Source organism: Lepidochelys kempii, chromosome 3, assembly GCF_965140265.1.
Source record: "Lepidochelys kempii isolate rLepKem1 chromosome 3, rLepKem1.hap2, whole genome shotgun sequence".
Classification (NCBI taxonomy): Eukaryota; Metazoa; Chordata; order Testudines; family Cheloniidae; genus Lepidochelys; species Lepidochelys kempii.
The window spans coordinates 15172414-15190823 of NC_133258.1; the positions used below are offsets into that span (position 1 = coordinate 15172414).

At 42.3% G+C, this 18410-nt stretch overlaps 1 protein-coding gene across 3 annotated transcripts in view; it reads right to left on the reverse strand.

Annotated features, from left to right (window-relative positions):
- The window catches only part of RCAN2 (regulator of calcineurin 2), a 170501-nt gene that overhangs the window by 69642 nt on the left and 82449 nt on the right, over positions 1–18410 (reverse strand). Inside the window, exons 1-2 of one of the 3 annotated variants that reach the window (XM_073335792.1) lie at positions 11298–11578; positions 5947–5998 (exon numbers count right to left, since the gene is read on the reverse strand). The exons of 1 other annotated variant lie outside the window; for it this stretch is intronic. In XM_073335792.1, coding sequence (XP_073191893.1) covers positions 5947–5998; positions 11298–11359 — 114 coding nt within the window. In that variant the 5' untranslated portion in view covers positions 11360–11578. Of the gene's footprint in view, positions 1–5946; positions 5999–11297; positions 11579–18410 lie in introns of those variants that run through there. One more of the 3 variants, XM_073335793.1, reaches the window with a different exon arrangement.

Here is an 18410-nt window from a genome sequence, read left to right on the forward strand (position 1 = left end):
GGGTGATGTGATGCTCATTGCAGATTGCAATGTCTCTTGAGATGCTGCTATTTGAGCAAAACAGCTGACTCCTTGTCTCATGGAAGGACCTTGCGGGGTACAGAAGACAGTGTGCAGCTGAAATAGCAGACATTCAGCTGAACATACTGCAATTGTGCCTGCTAAGAGGACTGGAGTCCAGAGTGGCAGAGTTACAGAGTTTCATTGTTCCTTCTGCCACTATGTAAGTGTTCCAAAGCTAAGGATGTTTTGAAAAGTTACAGAGTTTTTTGGAAAACTTAAAAAAAGAAACTGAAATTGAAAGTGAGAAAAAATACACAAACTTGGACTCCTAGACTTTAAGACCAGAAGGGACCATCATGATGAGGGTTAAGATTTTGTCATAAATAAAAATTCATGGAAGCCCGAGACCCGTCCATGACTTTTACTAAAAATACCCTGTGGGGGGATGAACAGTCAGAGTCCTGCTGGGGGCTGACCTCTGGCAGCTGATCCCACCCCGCCCCACCCCTGCTCCTGTGGTAGGGCCTGACAGCCACTGCTCAAGCCCCAGAGGCTGACGCAGCCCCAGGGCTGCTGTTCCGGCGGTGGGGGCTAACTACTGGCCTGCTGCTCTGCTCCAGTCCCACTGCTGTTCCTGGGGCTTATAGCTGCTCCAGCCCTGCCACTGTGTCTGGCTGAAGCTGAAGAAGGCATGGAGGTCCCGGAAAGTCACAGAATCTGTGACCTCCATGACAGAATTGTATCCTTAATCATTATCATCTAGTCTGACCTCCTGCACATTGCAGGCCACAGAACCTCACCCACCCACTCCTGTAATAGACCCGTAACTTCTGGCTGAGTTACTGAAGTCCTCAAATCACAATTTAAAGACTTCAAGTTACATCATTCATTGTATTGTCTTCTATAGCAAAACAAAATAATAAAATAAAATAAACAAAAATTTGGGGGGAGTTTTTATGAAAGATTTCAGTGCTGGAATGAGGCAATTTTTCATAGAATAAAATTTCAAACAAAAAATGTCCACCTCCTTTCAGCTATAGATTGACTTCTCTTGTACCCAACAAAGTTGCAAGCAATGTAACTGAAATCTATTGGGTTATACCAGCATAAAGCTGAAGTAGCAGAGTGGTGACTCAGGTCCTGCATCATATCTATAGTCCCCCGAAATGGAGCCAGTGCCATAGTCATGAAAAGTTAGAGTAGTAAAAGGGGGGGAAAGGTGAAAAAAGGGAAGGGGCCTGAACATTCAAGAATCTGAAAATTTTAATTTTTTTAAAGTTCTGTTCCAGACCCTGCAAAATGGAAATGTCAAAATTTCAATTCTGATTGCAAAATCTTTTCCCCGTTTTTTGACCAGCACTAGCTAAAAGAGCTGGCACCCAGGGGGTGGTTTCAATAGAGTTACAATAACAGGAACAATGCAGTAGTGAAACATGCCCACTGAGTATTCAAATGCAGTATAGAGCTCCTTAATTGGCAGATGAGAGTATTTATAGCCCTGATTACTCTAGCCACCTAGTTCAGCTAAAAAGAGTGGAGACAAAAATAGCCCAGTCTGAATTAACCATAAGAGTAGGCAAGTGTGATAATAGCCCAACGAGAAACTAAGTACTTTGACTATGTAGATAAGGTAAAACCAGAAGTGGCTAAGACAGAGACAATTAATGAAGTGCCCATTCTTCCCCAAAAGGGAGATTAATAATTTGGGAGATAAATGGGGTATTATTGGTTCTTCAGCCATACCTACTCCAAACTTGCTACACCCCTCATACATCTGATTTGGGGGAGAGAAAAATGGAGAAGTTAGGTGGAATGAGACTTATGACAGAACATTTGGTGGCTTGAAGGATAAGCTCTACACTGATTCCTACAAAGAGGACATAGCACATCAATGTTTCCTCTGAACTACGTGACTGTATTCCAAGGCCTCCATTTTTGACCTCTGAAGTATCACAGCTCTATCATATGAAATGCATTGATGCAATAACATGCCAACTGGACTCATTGGCACTTCAGCTTTGTGGTGTGATTCTGTGCTAATACCATTTACCTTAAGCTCCAGGGCCTCAACATGTTCACATCAAAGAGCTGCTTTGTAACAGCCTGAGAACTACAGTTTCAAGGGACAGTTCTGCCCTGATATCCAGGACCTTGGGAGTTTCCTGCACTGAAGTGTCTCTCTGCTGGTAGAGTTGCAAGGCCACACTTATTTCAAAAGCTGGGCTAGGCAGTGCTTCTTTGAAGCACTCCAAGCCCAGAATGGTTTTGACTCACAAAATTCTCATGAAAACTCATTAAGTTCTGAGACACTCTTCTCTCTCTTACAGAGCTTGGGATAATGTCTCCAGGATAATGAGATGGAAACAAGGAAAGATTTTCTTGTGGTTAAGACAGTAGACTGGGATGCAGAAGATCTGGTGTCTAATGACTCTTCCACAGACTGTTCTGTGGCCTGGAGCAAGACAATCAATTTCTCCATGCTTCAGTACCCAACTGTACAATAAGACTAATGATATCTCCCTACCTCACAGAGAAGTTGTGAATATAAATCCATAAATATTTGGAAAGTGCTTAGCTACTACAGAGAAGGGGACATATATCTACATAGATAGAATTATCTTCAGCAAACCAGAATCATCACCACAAACTGCTGCAGCTGAAAAACCTTCCGTGCTTCCAAGAGTCACCAACACCTCAAAGACAATGCAGATATGCAGTTAAATGCACCAGAATGACACTGGTGCTATGAGAAGTTGCTCTGTGGCCCAAGGAAACCCAGGGGAGCAGGGTCAGAGGACACAGAAATGCTGACCAAACTCAATCTGAAGTCTGAAGGAGCAGCAGCAGCTGGAAATCACCCTCACAGCTGCATTATTAATGCAAGGGAGCAGGGAAGGGAAGACAAGTTCATTAGCTGAGCCAGAGGAAAAAATGTGGAATATAGAATCTTTTGTAGGGCAACTGGTCTCAGAAGGCAGCTGAGCTGCCTGTGCATCAAAGGGCCAAAGGGGGAGTCCATGGTGTCTCATATCAGGGAGCTGAGACCCAAGAGTGGGAATCCGGACAGTATTACATTTTTACAGAGGAATTAGAACGGACACCCTATAAAAGTCTCAAAAGTCTCCCTTTGGAAAATTCCATTCGCTGAAGCGTTGTTTTGACAAACATGTCAACCAAATGAGTGAGGGCAATTTTGAGTAACAGCCCAAGCACATAGTCATGACAATGGGTTTTTTTTTTTGTTGAGGGAAAACGCACACTGCCTAGCAGCTGGGCACAGAGAGAATGACTGAACGCTTAAACAGGGTTGGTTCTTGGAGCTCCATGACCTGTGTGCTGGGCAACTGAGTTAGAAGCTGTGCTATGATTTTACTATCTAACTATATCTCTATTCTTATGTATGAATACTGCAAACAGACAAGGATAAAAGTACTCCATGTCTATGTCCACCTATTTCTGTCCCAAAAAGAAAACATTCATTGCTTGGTGTGATGTTGCACTCCATATGTTTTATGGAAATATGCTTATGAGTGTGAATATGATGTAACTGGAATATGCTTTATGCAAAATGTCTCTTGTAAGGTATCATAACAAAGGTTATAACCTACTGAATATATTCCTCCTATTTGTATGCATGTATCATTCTTGTATCTGAAGCTAGAAATATGAAGTATAACTCTGAGTTTCTATTGTAATTATGCAGTGTGGGCCATTAATGGTGGTTTAGAATCTTGATGGCTTCCATTGACTAGGACAATTGGTTGTAAATGGTTTATTTACCTGCACGACTTCCTGTGTACGTGTGGGCTAACTCAGGAAGAATGGAGACTAGGGGTCTTACAGTGACATGTGACCATGTCACATAATAATGAAATCCATCTTAAATCTGGTACTTTTCCATTTAGGAGGAAGGGTGGGGACCGAGACAGACAAAAGATTCCCGCCTTGTGCCAAAGCTATAAAAGGGGGGGAGCAGGACAAAAGGGGTCAGTCATGAGAAAACCCCTGCTTACCACCTGAGATGTCTGCTGGAACTAACAAGAACTGTACCAGGGGAAAGGATTGGGCCCAGACTAGGAAGGACTCTAGTCTGTGAAAGAAGCTTACTGGAACATCTCCAAGGGTGAGATATTACCTGTAATCAGTTTTGTAATGTATTAGGCTTAGACTTGTGTGTTTTTGCTTATTTTGCTTGGTGATTTACTTTGTTCTGTCTGTTATTACTTGAAACAACTTAAATCCTACTTTTTATACTTAAAATCACTTTTGTTTATTAATAAACCCAGAGTAAGTGATTAATACCTGGGGGAACAAACAGCTTTGCGTATCTCTCTATCAGTGATATAGAGGGCAAACAATTTATAAATTTACCCTGTATAAGCTTTATTTAGAGTAAAATGGATTTATTTGGGGTTTGGATCCCATTGGAAACTGGGTTTCTGGATGCTGGAGACAGGTAACCTGCTGAGCCATTTTTAGTTAAAGTCTGCAGCTTTGGGGGCATGGCCCAGACTCTGGGTCTGTGTTGCAGCAAGCTCGCCTGTCTGGCTCAACAAGGCAGGGTTCTGGAGTCCCAAGGTGGCAGGGAAAATGGGCTCAGAGATAATTTCAGCACATCAGGTGGCAGTTCCAAGGGGGTCTCTGTGACTGAACCCTTCACACTGTATTTTCTAGCAACACATTCTAGCATCCTATTGATCTTCTTTACTCTGACTATAAATTGCCCATTGTCTAATTACCACTCTTAAAAGAGAATACTCCTGTGTGACCTTTAATGGAAAGGCGGATTGGGGGAGAATATAAAACTCTAGGTCTTGTTCTTAACTTCACATTTGTTCCATAGTTTCTATAACACAGCTGAGAAACACTAATAGAATGGCTTAACAGTGCTAAGCATAATGCACCTGATGTTCACCTGCAGCTCTCATTGACTTCAACTACTACAGTGAATGCTCATTTCCTCCAAGCCAGGCACAGTGTAAACACATGCAAGTGATTCTGTATGTCTTAAAACCTACTGAAAGTAAACTTAGAGAGAGTCTTGTTACATCATTATTCCAAATAACTTAACATTGTGACTGAACCCATTCCTTCTTTGGAGGCTCTTTACCATGGAGTTCTGCAGCCTTCACCACAATGGTCATCTGGGGAAGGACAGTGCTGGAAAGGGAAACATGCAGCATCCAAACAAGCTACATCACAGGTGCCTCTCAGTGCTTCATTCTGCGCTAGCAACAGGCACCCCAACCCATACGGTCACGTCACTGGCTAAGAGTCTGGCTTACCACAGGAACTGAAGTAACAGAGCCCGAAACACTGGTAGTAGCCCTGCTGTTCCTGTGGCTCCAGAGAAACATGCACAAAGTTCTGGGCTATCAGTCGCTTTTCATTTACACGATCTTTCCCACACGCAGAAAGCAGCTGATTATTTAGAGGTTGAGCATCCGTGTTGATTTTGTGCCTCTTTATGTTTATGACCTATAATCAGCAGGCAACTGGGATTTTATACTGAGAACCAGAGCCCAGATGACCCAGCCTAGAAACATATGTAAAATATTTACCTTTACAACTCTCTTATTTTAAATTGAACTCTAGCATCTTGCTTGTATGTTCAAATGTAATCTTCTCCACATCCTCTCTCCCCAAAACCAAAGTGATCCTGCTTTTCAAACATGAACTGATACTGACACAGATTGCTTTCCAGGTCAAAAGAGAGAGGCCTCCCCCCACACCTTTGTTATTTATTCTACTTAATCAAGTACTACATAAGAATAGATAACACGCATGTACACGTTTCCTCAAGCTGAGCTATTACACTTGTGTTCAATTCAGAGATGGTTTCAATGTAGTAATTATATTTCTGCTTGATTTCTAACAATTCTGCCAATGAGAAAACAGCTATCAGACATAAAAGCACTCTAAAGAGAAATTATAAAACATTACCTCAATTCTCATGTTATTTGGTATTTTTCTTAAAACGCCATCTCCTGGAGACCTGAAATTATGTGAACATCTCAGATATGCTTACAAAAACACAGTCCCCACGATTGTGGAGCAAAATCTGAAAACATGAACTCTAAAGGCTCAAGAACCAGAAGACAAATAAAGACTCAAAATGTATTATTATATAATAATCTCACGATTTTTAAGACCACCTCATAGTGTTTGAGAGCCTGACTCATGATTTTTTCAGTGCATGGGGTTGACAATATGAAAATGAGCAGTAATACTCTGCCCTTCTAGAATGCCTTTCCCTTGGCTATCTCAAAGCTCTTTAAAAACATTAAATCTCCCAGCATCTCTATGACTTAGCCAGTTTCATGACTGGAAAAAGTGAGAAACAGAGAAATGAAGTGACCTGCTCAAGGCTGCCAAACAGATCAGTCTCAGAGGAGAACTGTTATTACTGTCCTTGCACTCCCTGAATGTCCCAAGTCTAGAAGTGGTGTCAGACTGCTAGACTTTCCAAAGGGAGAGCAGCAAGGGAAGGGCAGAACTATGGCCAGAACCCCTCCATGCTTACATCCAATAATGAGCTGGGATAGGAATATGCACACTGTACCCTGTCTAAATGCAGATAGCACACCTGGCTCCAATGTGCATTAGCCCAAAGTCCCCAGAGCCAGTCAGACTAGTCCCTCTTTGCTTCCTGTAAGTGCACACTATGGGTTAAATACAAAACAATGGCCGTTCTGCATATACAGCAAAGCTTTCTCCTATCATTGAGATACCTTCCATATTTCACACTGTACCATAGCTGTGGTGCACACAGTAGGTTCATAATCCTTTATATTAATCCATTAATATTTATTATTATTTGGATTGTGTGGTGCCTAGAGACTTCAACCAGGGATCGGGCCCCATTATGCAAGGTGCTGTACATAGATGGAATGAAGAGATTCCCAGCCCAGAAGAGGTCAGTCTAAGAATCTCTCAATTTTAACTTTAAAAAAAATCCTTCATTTTTATACTACTCTCTCTTTTCCTTGTTCACTGATTTCTGAAATCTCTCTTCCAAAAATAAACAAGATTTTCATTAATAAATGTATTTCTTGCTTTTGTAAAAATGTCTCTACAATAAAATGACAACCTGAAGGCATTAAAATAAAGTAGAATTCTCATTATATAACTGACCTATGTAACTTCATGAGTAGAAATGCATTTGACGTTTCCATCACTAGTATTTGTATTTACCTATTTTATCTGTCTAAAAAACAATCTTGGGTGTTTCTCTTTGATATCTAAGCACCATTAATTTTGCATCAGGAAAATGGTAACATCTGCATTAGCCTAATCTGCTCTCTGAAATGTCATATTTATTATTCAGAGGGCCAATTTATACGAAACAAAGGGGACAGGGGATTTAAACCTATGATTGGACAGCTTAGTCTATTCACCATGGCTCTCTGGGCCTCAATTCAACTCTATAACTGTGGGTTTAATTAAATGAGATGGGCTAAGTTGACACCACCCAATGTCCATTGAATGTAACAGGAGTCTTATTGCTAAAACTTTCCTCGCGGCTGTGGAAGATTGACTCCTAAATGACTGCTCGCCCATATTGCAAAACCTAATGAACTACCACATACCTTATAAGAAAAGTGTCATCCACTATATGTTCAAGTTATTATTGAGATAACATGCCTTTTCGGAGAGAGATAGCTCCCTACAGTCCAGGTTTCAAGTAAACAGCAATATGTAACTCCCAAGGAGATTATATAGATTCCTGGGACTCTGTCTGCTAGCAACTCAGGGAGAGGCACGCTGCCCCGGTAGGGAGGGAGAGCCAGCAGAGTCCGCTCAGCAACCAGTAGGGAGGGAGAGGCCCTCCCAGGGAGAAGCCATTTGGTAGTCAGGCTGGAGCCAGCCAGGAAAAGGGCAGGACTGGCTGTGTGGGGAAGCTGGTGAGTCCTAGGCCAGCATGTAGGGTTCCTCCTGAGAACAGGCCTCTAGGGACCTGACAGCGGATCCCTCAGCTGGGTTTTTTCCTTCCCCACTGATGATTCCCAATTTGTAGCATTTGCTGGGAAACTTCCCAGCCAGGTTGAGTTCACCCTCCAGCTCCCTAGGTGAGACCAGTCACCACATGGTCAGCTCTGCTCCGTCTGCTAGTCCAGGGAAGCTGCCTGCTGAGTGTGTGACTGGAGGCTGGGCTAGGAGGCTACCGTTTGGATGTTAGTGTAGTTGTGTAACCTACACCTTGAGCCCTGCACCCCTTTGTGGTGAGGGGAAATCCTGGGACCGACGCAGCCGGATTCCTGCCTGAGGAGGACCCCTGCCAGCAGAGAGCAGCCCCTCTGCAGTGTCTGAGTCCAGAGTCATCTTCGAACCTGAGGATCATTCATGGAGTTTGTGAATGCACCATCGTTTAGTTTGTTAGTCAGGGAATTTGTTCTGGGGACCCCCTACTCCCTGAACTGTGTCCTCAAGCCAGGGATTAAGGGTTTGAGGATTTTATAACCTGCTGCATATTACACCTGTGGATGGATTTACCACCTTCTCCCACTTGTGAGTCCTTTGGGCTGTACTGAACCCAGTCAGCCACACTGCTAAACCACTGCAGAGAAGAATTTTGTGGTCATAGGTCATCAAGGGCCCAGCAAAGTATGCATACCAACAGGACACTAATTTTACATTTGCTACATCAAGTCACAGGTATTTGCAGTGTGGGCACCGGTGACCCTAAAAATAGTGTTTTACCCTGTTATGTTGTATTTGTCTCCTGTTTAATATAATTATTGTGTTGAATATATTTTATGTGTTTGTGTTATTTCTTGGAAGTCTCCAACTATCTGGCAAGTAAGTGGGGATTACTCTGTGGTTAGAATTTTCCGCCCAAGCTGCCCTGGTGACCCTGCCAGGAAGGAGCAAGGGGGGTGGAGGCACCGCCAAATAATTTCATAGGAATAAAATAAAGAAGATACACCCTGCTGAGTGAGTGGCGGGATCCAAAAGAACCCAGACCTGTCCATCAAAACCTGTAAGCGGATTGGCATTAAAGGAGGTAACCAGGTGGAGAGGGGGCACTACAAATACAATAGCAGGCAATCTTGCAGTGCAATAGCTTAAACCACAGGAACACAGAATTTCAGTTTCCCCCTTTGCAAGTCAACTTTAAGGCATTAATGGCATTGGAAAAAAGGTATTGTGCCAGTGTTTGCTTCCCCACCCCCGAATCACGCTACCCATGTGCCCCAAAAATGATTTTTAACCACAGAAATACTGCAATGTCAAGTCCTATCTATCTATCTGTCAAGTTTTATGCTGATGCCCATCACCATAGTGTCTTAGATCCTTCCATGTAAAAATCAAAGGCAATACCGGAGACCCTAGCAGAACTCAGAGACCAGTCTCCCCTGTTTTTGCTGGAAGTTTCCTTGGAGGACCAAACAGCAGCAGCAGTAGCTTTCTCCACCTTTTAAGTGTCAGGAATGTTAATTTTTTAACGAAGAGTCTTTTCTCCCTGCATTTTGTTCAGATGTTTGAGTCAAAGAAGTTTTCAACAAAAGCAAAGAAAAAACCGTGCATCTAAACAGTCTGATACATAATCCCTTCCCCTCTCAATTGCTGAATTGTGGATCCATGTGCCAATTCCTTCAACATATCCTTAACCAGTTTGCTCTCTTTCACCCCACATTCCTCAACCATTCTTCCTGCATGATACTACTCATGCTGAGTCTAATCCAACTGCTACTGAAGTCAATAGTAGTCTTTCTGTTGACTTTTATAAGAGCTGGATTGGGTGCTGTCATTATTGTAGTACAAACAGGCTCTAAAAATAGCACCATAATTTTATTGCATAATCTGTATTCAGCATAAAATTCTATAAGGTGTTAAAAGGCACAGTTCACTCTCTTGTGAGTCCCTGTGAATACTTCTTAAAATTCCAAACTTCAGATCTATGATGTTTTTAGATGAACAAGCATAAGCACAATCAAACATGTCCGTATGCACTGCACCACTTCAACTACAGGAAACATGTCAGCGCTGGCATGAGTGTTGTCAAGCACTCCGAAATACGCATCAGCAACTGGACTTTCTGAATCTGTTCGCTAACTGTAGCAAAGCCATTGCATTTTAAAAAAAAAAAAAAAAAAAGAGGACAGCCTCTTGAATTAAACAGCCTCATGCTGGTAACACATGAGGAGCTGTGCAAAGTGCTCATAGTACCACCTGACCGCACAGTAACAGAGCAATACAATGTTAAATAAAGAGTACAGTCTGCTGGAAAATGACGACTGGCCAAATTCTCAATCCTTTACTCACACTGGTGTGCAGTTACTCACACAAGTATGTCCCATTTACTTCTGTGGGACTACTCATGTGGGTAATTAGAAGAATGGGTTCAAATTCTTGCCCTAAATTAGCACACACCCTCCCTTTGTCCTCCTTCACCTTCCAAAACCGGAAGGCTAGTGCACTGTATTCAGTTGTTTGTACCTGTGTCCTCTAAATAAGATGCTACATCTCACTGCATTTTACCTCTGAGCTCTGTGAGATGATTTGTGAAAGTCACACTTACAATTCCTCTTTCAAAACTTAATTTATTGGGATTCTATTTTGGTAATATAAGAATAAATGAAAAAGATAATTAGTTTAATCAGGGAGCAATTACCCATGACTATTTGACAACTACTGCAGAAAATCAAGGATGACGAGTATAGCATATTAAGCCTTAGAATCAAGCATTGGTTTCAGGTCATTCATATTATACATGTGTTGCCCAGCTTTTTACATATAGCTACATTGCGGATGCACCAGAAAGACTCACTACACATTTTAACCCTTTAATAAAAGGTACTACTTGATTGGACTCTAAAAAAGGAATCATGAAGACCACAATAAATTGCTGCTACTCAATTGTGTGGAAAAAAAATGAGCCATTTAAAGCTAAGACACAAACCAATGCACTGTTTCCATATCTGAATTGTCAAGCAGAAATTGGTATTTATGACAGCTAAGAGCTAGGAAAGTGATACTGGATTAAAAATACCTCTGAGAAATTAAAAATGAGTCATTTTTGTTACCAAGACGAAACATGCAGGCTTCAGTTATGCAACATCTTTCCTGTATCATTAAATGGTAAACAGAAGGCTGTTCAGTTAGCGTATCAAAACCTAATGAAAAGCAATCATCAGTCTCTCTCATTTGCTGTAATTAAGATATCCATGCACGGCATGTGTTTTTACTAGAATTTCATCTGCCTACTTCTTTTAAACTGCTCTACACCAACTCCTATTACTCTCAAGGCTCTCACAAGAAGGATCTGTAACAAACAGATTGCAGGTGCATACCTTAACCTCTTGATTGGTAAAAATCTCCACATCCACCACACAGGCAACCAGAGTGGAGACATCACAGTCCATGCTACGGGCTGGCATCCCCCCCTCTTGTACACAAAGAGTTAGGCGGCCTCAGAGTTATGAATGATGAGAAAGCCTGATTCAGTACGGCTATTGAACAGTCCGAAATTCTGCTTTCGGGGCTGACGACAGCCGTAAGCCTCTGAAGCAGACTCTTTGCACGGAGCTGAGTCGCTCCTTGCTTCTGCCTAGTGCACCCACCAACTGAGCAGGCACAGCCTAGTAACAGCACTATTCCATCTCTCCTGGCAATGACATCACCACAAAGACTGACACAAGCTAAATCTATTTTTTTTCAACCCTTTTATCTCCAGGCAGCGCAGTGGATCAAATTGAACATGATTATGTGTTAAGTCTGAACTCGGACTGAATCAATTCAGGCAGAATTCGCTGGCAACTGAGTCATAGCTGTTGTTTCAGCTGAGTGCTTATGCTGGCAAAAAAAGATCTCCTGACACTGAAAGCTCCACTCTGGGTGTAAATTAATTCAGCATTTAAAGCAGTTGAACATGGGGACGGAAGATTTTATTTATTCTACCTTAAAAATAAAAAGGGGGCGGAGGAGGGAAATGAGGATGCCAAGGTGTGTGTTTGTTATTGTACGGCTTATGCTAATATTCTAATGTAGATTTTTGTTTTGTTTTGTTTTTTAACAGCTGCATCTTTGTATTGGAAAAGCTACAGAATACAACCCCTTGGAGTGGAAGGTGGTCCAGCCACCTTGCAAGAGGTGATTTGCACATTGCAAGACTGGATCCTGTATCTGTACACACAGATAGCAATAACTAAAACCAGGTAGTTGTAAGGGCTGGCTGTGGGCAAACAGGAATTTGGCACCCTTCTCAAAAAATGACTGGAAGGAGAAACACACTCTTCAAACGAGGACTCTTCACTGGACCACCATTATCTTACCCACCCTTACAGTTGTTCCTTAATGAACATACAGGGGCAGATCGTCACCTGGTGTAAGTCAGTTTAACCGCTTTGAGTTCAGTGAAGGAAAGCTGATTTACCCCTTGTCGGGGGGTTGAAGTCCAAACCTGGCAGCACTAGTGGTGGTGGTCTGGGCTGTAACACCCCGTGGTGAGAGTTAACAGCCAGGGGTAGGGGAACCCAGGCCCTCCCTGCTCCTCCAGGTTCCAGCCTAGGACCATGTGAATAATAGCTCAAATATGTGATCTAGGTGCTGGTGCCCTTATGCCTGTTCCCTGGGCCACTTCCTACCCTGGCTTTGGTTCCTCAGTCAGTGACACTGATCTGTTTCGGGATTCCTCCTGGAGTTCTCTCTGATCCCACTCCAGAGAAACTTCCTCTATCAACCATGCCCTGTTATTCCCAATGTCTGTGGGGTGACGGGCCTATGGTGGCTTGGCAGTGGGGACTGGTCTCAGCTTTGTGGAGCCCTGATGGCTTCTTTGCAGGAGCTGGCAGTGCACAGCTGCTCCCCTGTTCTGTCTGCCCAGACTGAACTGAGCTGCACCTTTTGGAGCTGTGCCTCCAGGATGAACATGGCCAATGGGAGTGGCTGGGTAGGGCCTTCGGGGCCCAGAGTTATTCTCTAACTCTCAGCATACGCCCCATCAGACACCTGCAGAATATCTAGCTCAATGGGGTCCATGATTAGAGCTCCTAGATGACCCAGTAACAAAAACAGACTTTATCACCTTGACAGGTTTCAGAGTAGCAGCCGTGTTAGTCTGTATTCGCAAAAAGAAAAGGAGTACTTGTGGCACCTTAGAGACTAACCAATTTATTTGAGCATAAGCTTTCGTGAAGTGAGTTGTAGCTCACGAAAGCTTATGCTCAAATAAATTGGTTAGTCTCTAAGGTGCCACAAGTACTTCTTTTCTTTTTATCACCTTGTTGATGTAAAATATAAATGATAACTAATCCCATAGTTTGTGGCAATATTTCAAATTGATTTTTTGTTCCTGAGGTTTTTATATTAAAGGGCAGGTAACATTTCGTATCTGTGTTGATCCATAAATAACGGCCACTGCTGGCATATCTGCTCAATTGAAACAGTTTTGTTTTAAGCCTAAAGGCAAGATTCCAGGATAAATCAGGTTCACAGACAGAAAGACAATGAAATTCCAAATTAAAACACATTTTGGGGAAAATAAATAGTTCTGTACCAAAATGCTGGATTTGAATACCTGCAACAAACTGTCACACCAAATCCATCCAGTCCAGTATCTTCTCCCTTACAGGACCAGCACCAGATACTGTGCAAGAAATCCCACAGTAGTTAATTATAGAGCAACCTGATCATAGATGAAGTTTCTTCCTGACCTCCATAGTTTGTGGTTAATTTTTCTACATCAGGACATAAACTAATATAACCTTCTAAAAATGTACCCTATCTAATATAAGGAGGATGTCCCTACTACTACAGTTATCTACTCCTTTTCTGAATTGTCCTCATCATTAATTATCCTTTCTTATTTGTACTGTGATAGTGCTTGGGAGCCCCAGTCATGGAAAAGGACCCCATTGTGTTAGATGCCAAACAAACACAGAACAAAAAGACTGTCCCTATGACAAAGAACCTGCAATCCAACTACTGTATAAGGCAAGAGAAAATGGGTAGATACAGACAGACAGATTGGGGAGCTGAAGGAAATGAATGAGAATGTTAGTATGATTGGCAGCAGTCTCAGCACACCAGCAGTTTAACTGTTGTTGAGGTTTTTTTGTAGGAATCATGACTAAAGAGATTTTTAAGAATGGAGGGACAACAGGGTGGCTATCCGGACGTTTACAGGGAGCTCCTCCCAGGTATGAGGGGCAGCATGGCAGAAAGCACGAAGATGCTCGTTGAAGGCTGGCATCATTGGCTGATCCCAGGAGAGAGTTAGCATTTTGATAGCAAATGAGAGATGATAGGCAGAATAGGGATAAGCCATGGAGGGCCTTGTAAGTGAACACAACTACCTTATGTTTGATGTGGTGGAAAAAGGAGAGCTAGTGGAGAGGGGCAAAGAGTGGTGACATAGTCAAAGCGACAGGCTATGAATAAGATCTTTACAGCAGCATATTGAATGGATATGAGCAGGGCAAGATTGGATTTGTCAAGGCTAGAGAAAAAGGATGTTGCAGTAATTGAGATATGAAATGAGACAGCCTGGAGAAGAGTTTCAGATGTGTGGATGGATAGAAAATATATATGAGAGACTTCTAGAGAGATTATGCAGAAAAAATAGGCAAGATTTAGCCTGGATGTGAGGATCTAGAGAGTGGGCCAAGTCAAAGATGATGCCCAGGTTATGGACCTGAGTGACAGGAAGGACAGTGTATTGGCCACAGTGATCAAGAAAGGTGAAGGGGCAAGATCCTATGGAAATGAGTTCCACAGGTTATGTGTTGTGTAATAAATTACTTACTCTTAAAAGTTTTAAATTTGTTCCCTTTCAATTCCATAGAATGTCCCCTTGTCCTTCTATTATGAAAAATCAGTAAATAGGAGCTCCAACTGACCACCTCTATCCTGTTATTTATTTTTGTACTTCTATCATACCCCTATTATACATTTTGTCTCTAAATTGAACAGTCCTCCACACAAGGGCAGCTTTCTGTGCCTCTAACTATTTTAGGTTCCTGTCTCTTCTTGCCTATTCCCAACATATTCCTAACACAATCAAACATCTTGTATGCTTTTTGAACACCACCACATATTAAAATGCTTTTACTGAGCTGTCTACAGCATCACCCAGCTTTTTTTTTTGGCCAAGTGATTACATTAATATAAAACCCAGCAGGGTTTATGAGTAATTCAACTTACTTCTTCCAATGTGCATCACCTTGCATCTGTTAAAACTAATTTTCATCTTCCATCATGCCCCGCATTTATCCAAGCTTTGTTAGGCCTCTCTGAAATTCTCCTTACAGTCTTGTCTGGTCATAATTAATGCCAGATCATTAATGTATTTACTTCAGTTTGTATAAGAATAAAAAACTTCCACGGCCAAACTCCCACAACCAACTATGGCCAGGTAACAGACATCATAAGATTTCAGCCCCTACTCATTTAACCCATAAACTCTCCAGATATCACACTTCTAATGTTCGGAATGGTGGTAGTAACACAAGGGGATAGAGGCATTTCTCAAGTTGGCTTGTCCCTCGCCACTGAAGGCTTTACAGTGCAACATCTTGAACTCCATCTGGAAACCATGAGACAGCCAATGAAATGAAGTCAATGGAGTTGCACCCTCTTACCAGATGCTGAATGAGTCCCTCTGTCATTTCTCCTAGTTCCTTCCCAACATATTTTGATTAGTCACTTGAAGTTTCCCATAAATATTTCTTGCTTTGCCCATCATAAAAATTGTGCACTGATGTAGATGGGCACCGTGTGTGGATGCTTCAGAGATGGAAATTAAAAGAAAATGAGACCTCCTATGAAACTGGTCTGGGTAAGGGCAGTCAAAAGATTTATGTTTTTATGAATGCCCTTATGAAATCATCAAATGGGGTTTAAAACTTGCAGTATTGCTGAACACCAAAACTCTAGGAGCCCAATTCCCCCCCCCCCCCCCAACACACATACACCAGTGTGATTCCACTGACACTAATGGAGCCATTCCTGATTTACACCAGAGTGAGAGAAGAATCATGGCCAAGCCTTCAGACAGAAGAGCTCAGACAACAAGAAACAATGGAAGATCAGCTCTGTGGGACAGAGACCATCTTTCAGGCCTTTGTCCATGACTGGGGCTCTTAAGCACTATTGCTATACAAATAATTAATAATATGAAAAAATGATCACAGTTGCAATTAAAACATAAGTTGATAAACCTAAGCAGTGCCTAGAGAGCTTAAGACCTGAGACCGAAAAGTGTTTAGTGCCCGCAACTCTTATTGAAGTAAATGGGTCAAATCCTGAGGTCCTCAAACAAACTGCCCCGATTTGTCCCTATGGGAACAGAAGGCACTCAGCATCTCTGAGGAGGTATCTGTATCTTATCATATCCAGTTCTCAGTACCAGTATCAGATTCACAATACCTGGGAACTGGAAATATCTGCAGTTGATCATTCATGAACAGGTGCAACAGTGTCTCTCAGGATGTGAGAATTGTGCACATTATTACGAATGGTGGTAATACTATGGTAATGCCTAGAAGCCCACAGTCCTGGACCAGGATCCCATTTGCTAGGCACTCCTCAAACACAAAACAATAAAATGGTCCTTGCCCCAGCTGTCCATCTGGGTTTTGAACGGAATCGCACAAATGGACCATGGAGTCTTTCAGGTGTGTGGCAGAGCACACAATTAAGGATTTTTTCTCCCTCCGACTACCACTCACTCATTGCAAGGGACGTGAGGGGAGAGCAGAAGTTCATCAAGCTCCCTGGCTTTCCTGCACATAGGAATAGACTTTTATAAATGACCTGTTGCTTTCCCCCCAAAAGTCCAATCATCATAAATATTAAAAATACTCCGGCTTTATCTAGATAAAATAGATAGTAGATATAAAAAGGCACTGTGTGCGTTATAAATATCGAAACACTGAACTGGCCCCATCTTGTAATAATTTGTTTACTGATGTTGTGATAAATGAAGGGGGGGGAAATAGCTCCCTTTTATTCACACCCAGCCAGCCAGTAGCTATAAAATCCCTTTTAGTAGCTGTTCTCTAATTGCTCTACTTGTAAAGGGTTAAAAAGTCTTACTGTGATGCATAGGTAAAAGGAATTGAGTGGGCACCTGGCCAAAAGAGTCAATGGGAAGGCTAGAACTTTTTAAAATTGAAACAAGACTCCCTTTTTGTCTGTCTGTTGTTCTCGGGGAGAGGCAGACAGGGAGCAGTTAAACTGTAAGAAGCTTGGGGCCAGGTATGAAAAATCATCAGTATCATACCTAGAAACTACTCCTCTAAAACCCCAGAAAAGTAAGTAAATCAGGAAATATCTAGAAAGACGTGATTAGGTTTAATCCCTTTTATTCCTCTTTATGGCTTGTGGACTTCTCTGCGCTAAACCCAGGTGCTTTTGTTTTGCTTGTAACCTTTAAGCTGGACCTCAAAAAACTATTCCTGATGCTTAATTCTTGTAGGTTTCAGAGTAGCAGCCGTGTTAGTCTGTATTCGCAAAAAGAAAAGGAGTACTTGTGGCACCTTAGAGACTAACAAATTTATTTGAGCATGAGCTTTCGTGAGCTATAGCTCACTTCATCGGATGCATACCGTGGAAACTGCAGCAGACTTTATATACACACAGAGATCATGAAACAATACCTCCTCCCACCCCACTGTCCTGCTGGTAATAGCTTATCTAAAGTGATCATCAAGTTGGGCCATTTCCAGCACAAATCCAGGTTCTCTCACCCCCCTCCAAAAACCACACACACAAACTCACTATCCTGCTGGCAATAGCTCATCCAAAGTGACCACTCTCCCTACAATGTGCATGATAATCAAGGTGGGCCATTTCCAGCACAAATCCAGGTCTTCCCACCCCCCCCACCCCCATACACACACAAACTCACTCTCCTGCTGGCAATAGCCCATCCAAAGTGACCACTCTCCCCACAACGCACATGGTAATCAAGGTGGGCCATGTCCAGCACAAATGCATCGGATGAAGTGAGCTGTAGCTCACGAAAGCTCATGCTCAAATAAATTGGTTAGTCTCTAAGGTGCCACAAGTACTCCTTTTCTTTTTAATTCTTGTAGTTGCTCTTTTTAAATCTAGCAGTAGCCTAAGTTACCAGATGTATTATCTTCCTTTTGATTTTTTTAAATAAAATTTACCCTTTTTTTCTTTTTTTTTTAAGAACAGGATTGGATTTTTGTGTCCTAAGAGGTTTGTGCTCATGTTGTTTAATTAGCTGGTGGCAACAGCTGGTTTCCTTTGTTTTTCTTCTCAGCTCTTCCCTGGGGGAGTGGGGGGTGGAAAGGGCTTGAGGGTATCCCACAAGAAGGAATTCTCAAGTGAGCCTTCCTGGGTTCTCAAAGGGGTTTTGCACTTGGGTGGTTGCAGCATCTACAAATCCAAGGTCAGAGAAAAGCTGTAACCTTGGGAGTTTAATACAAGCCTGGAGT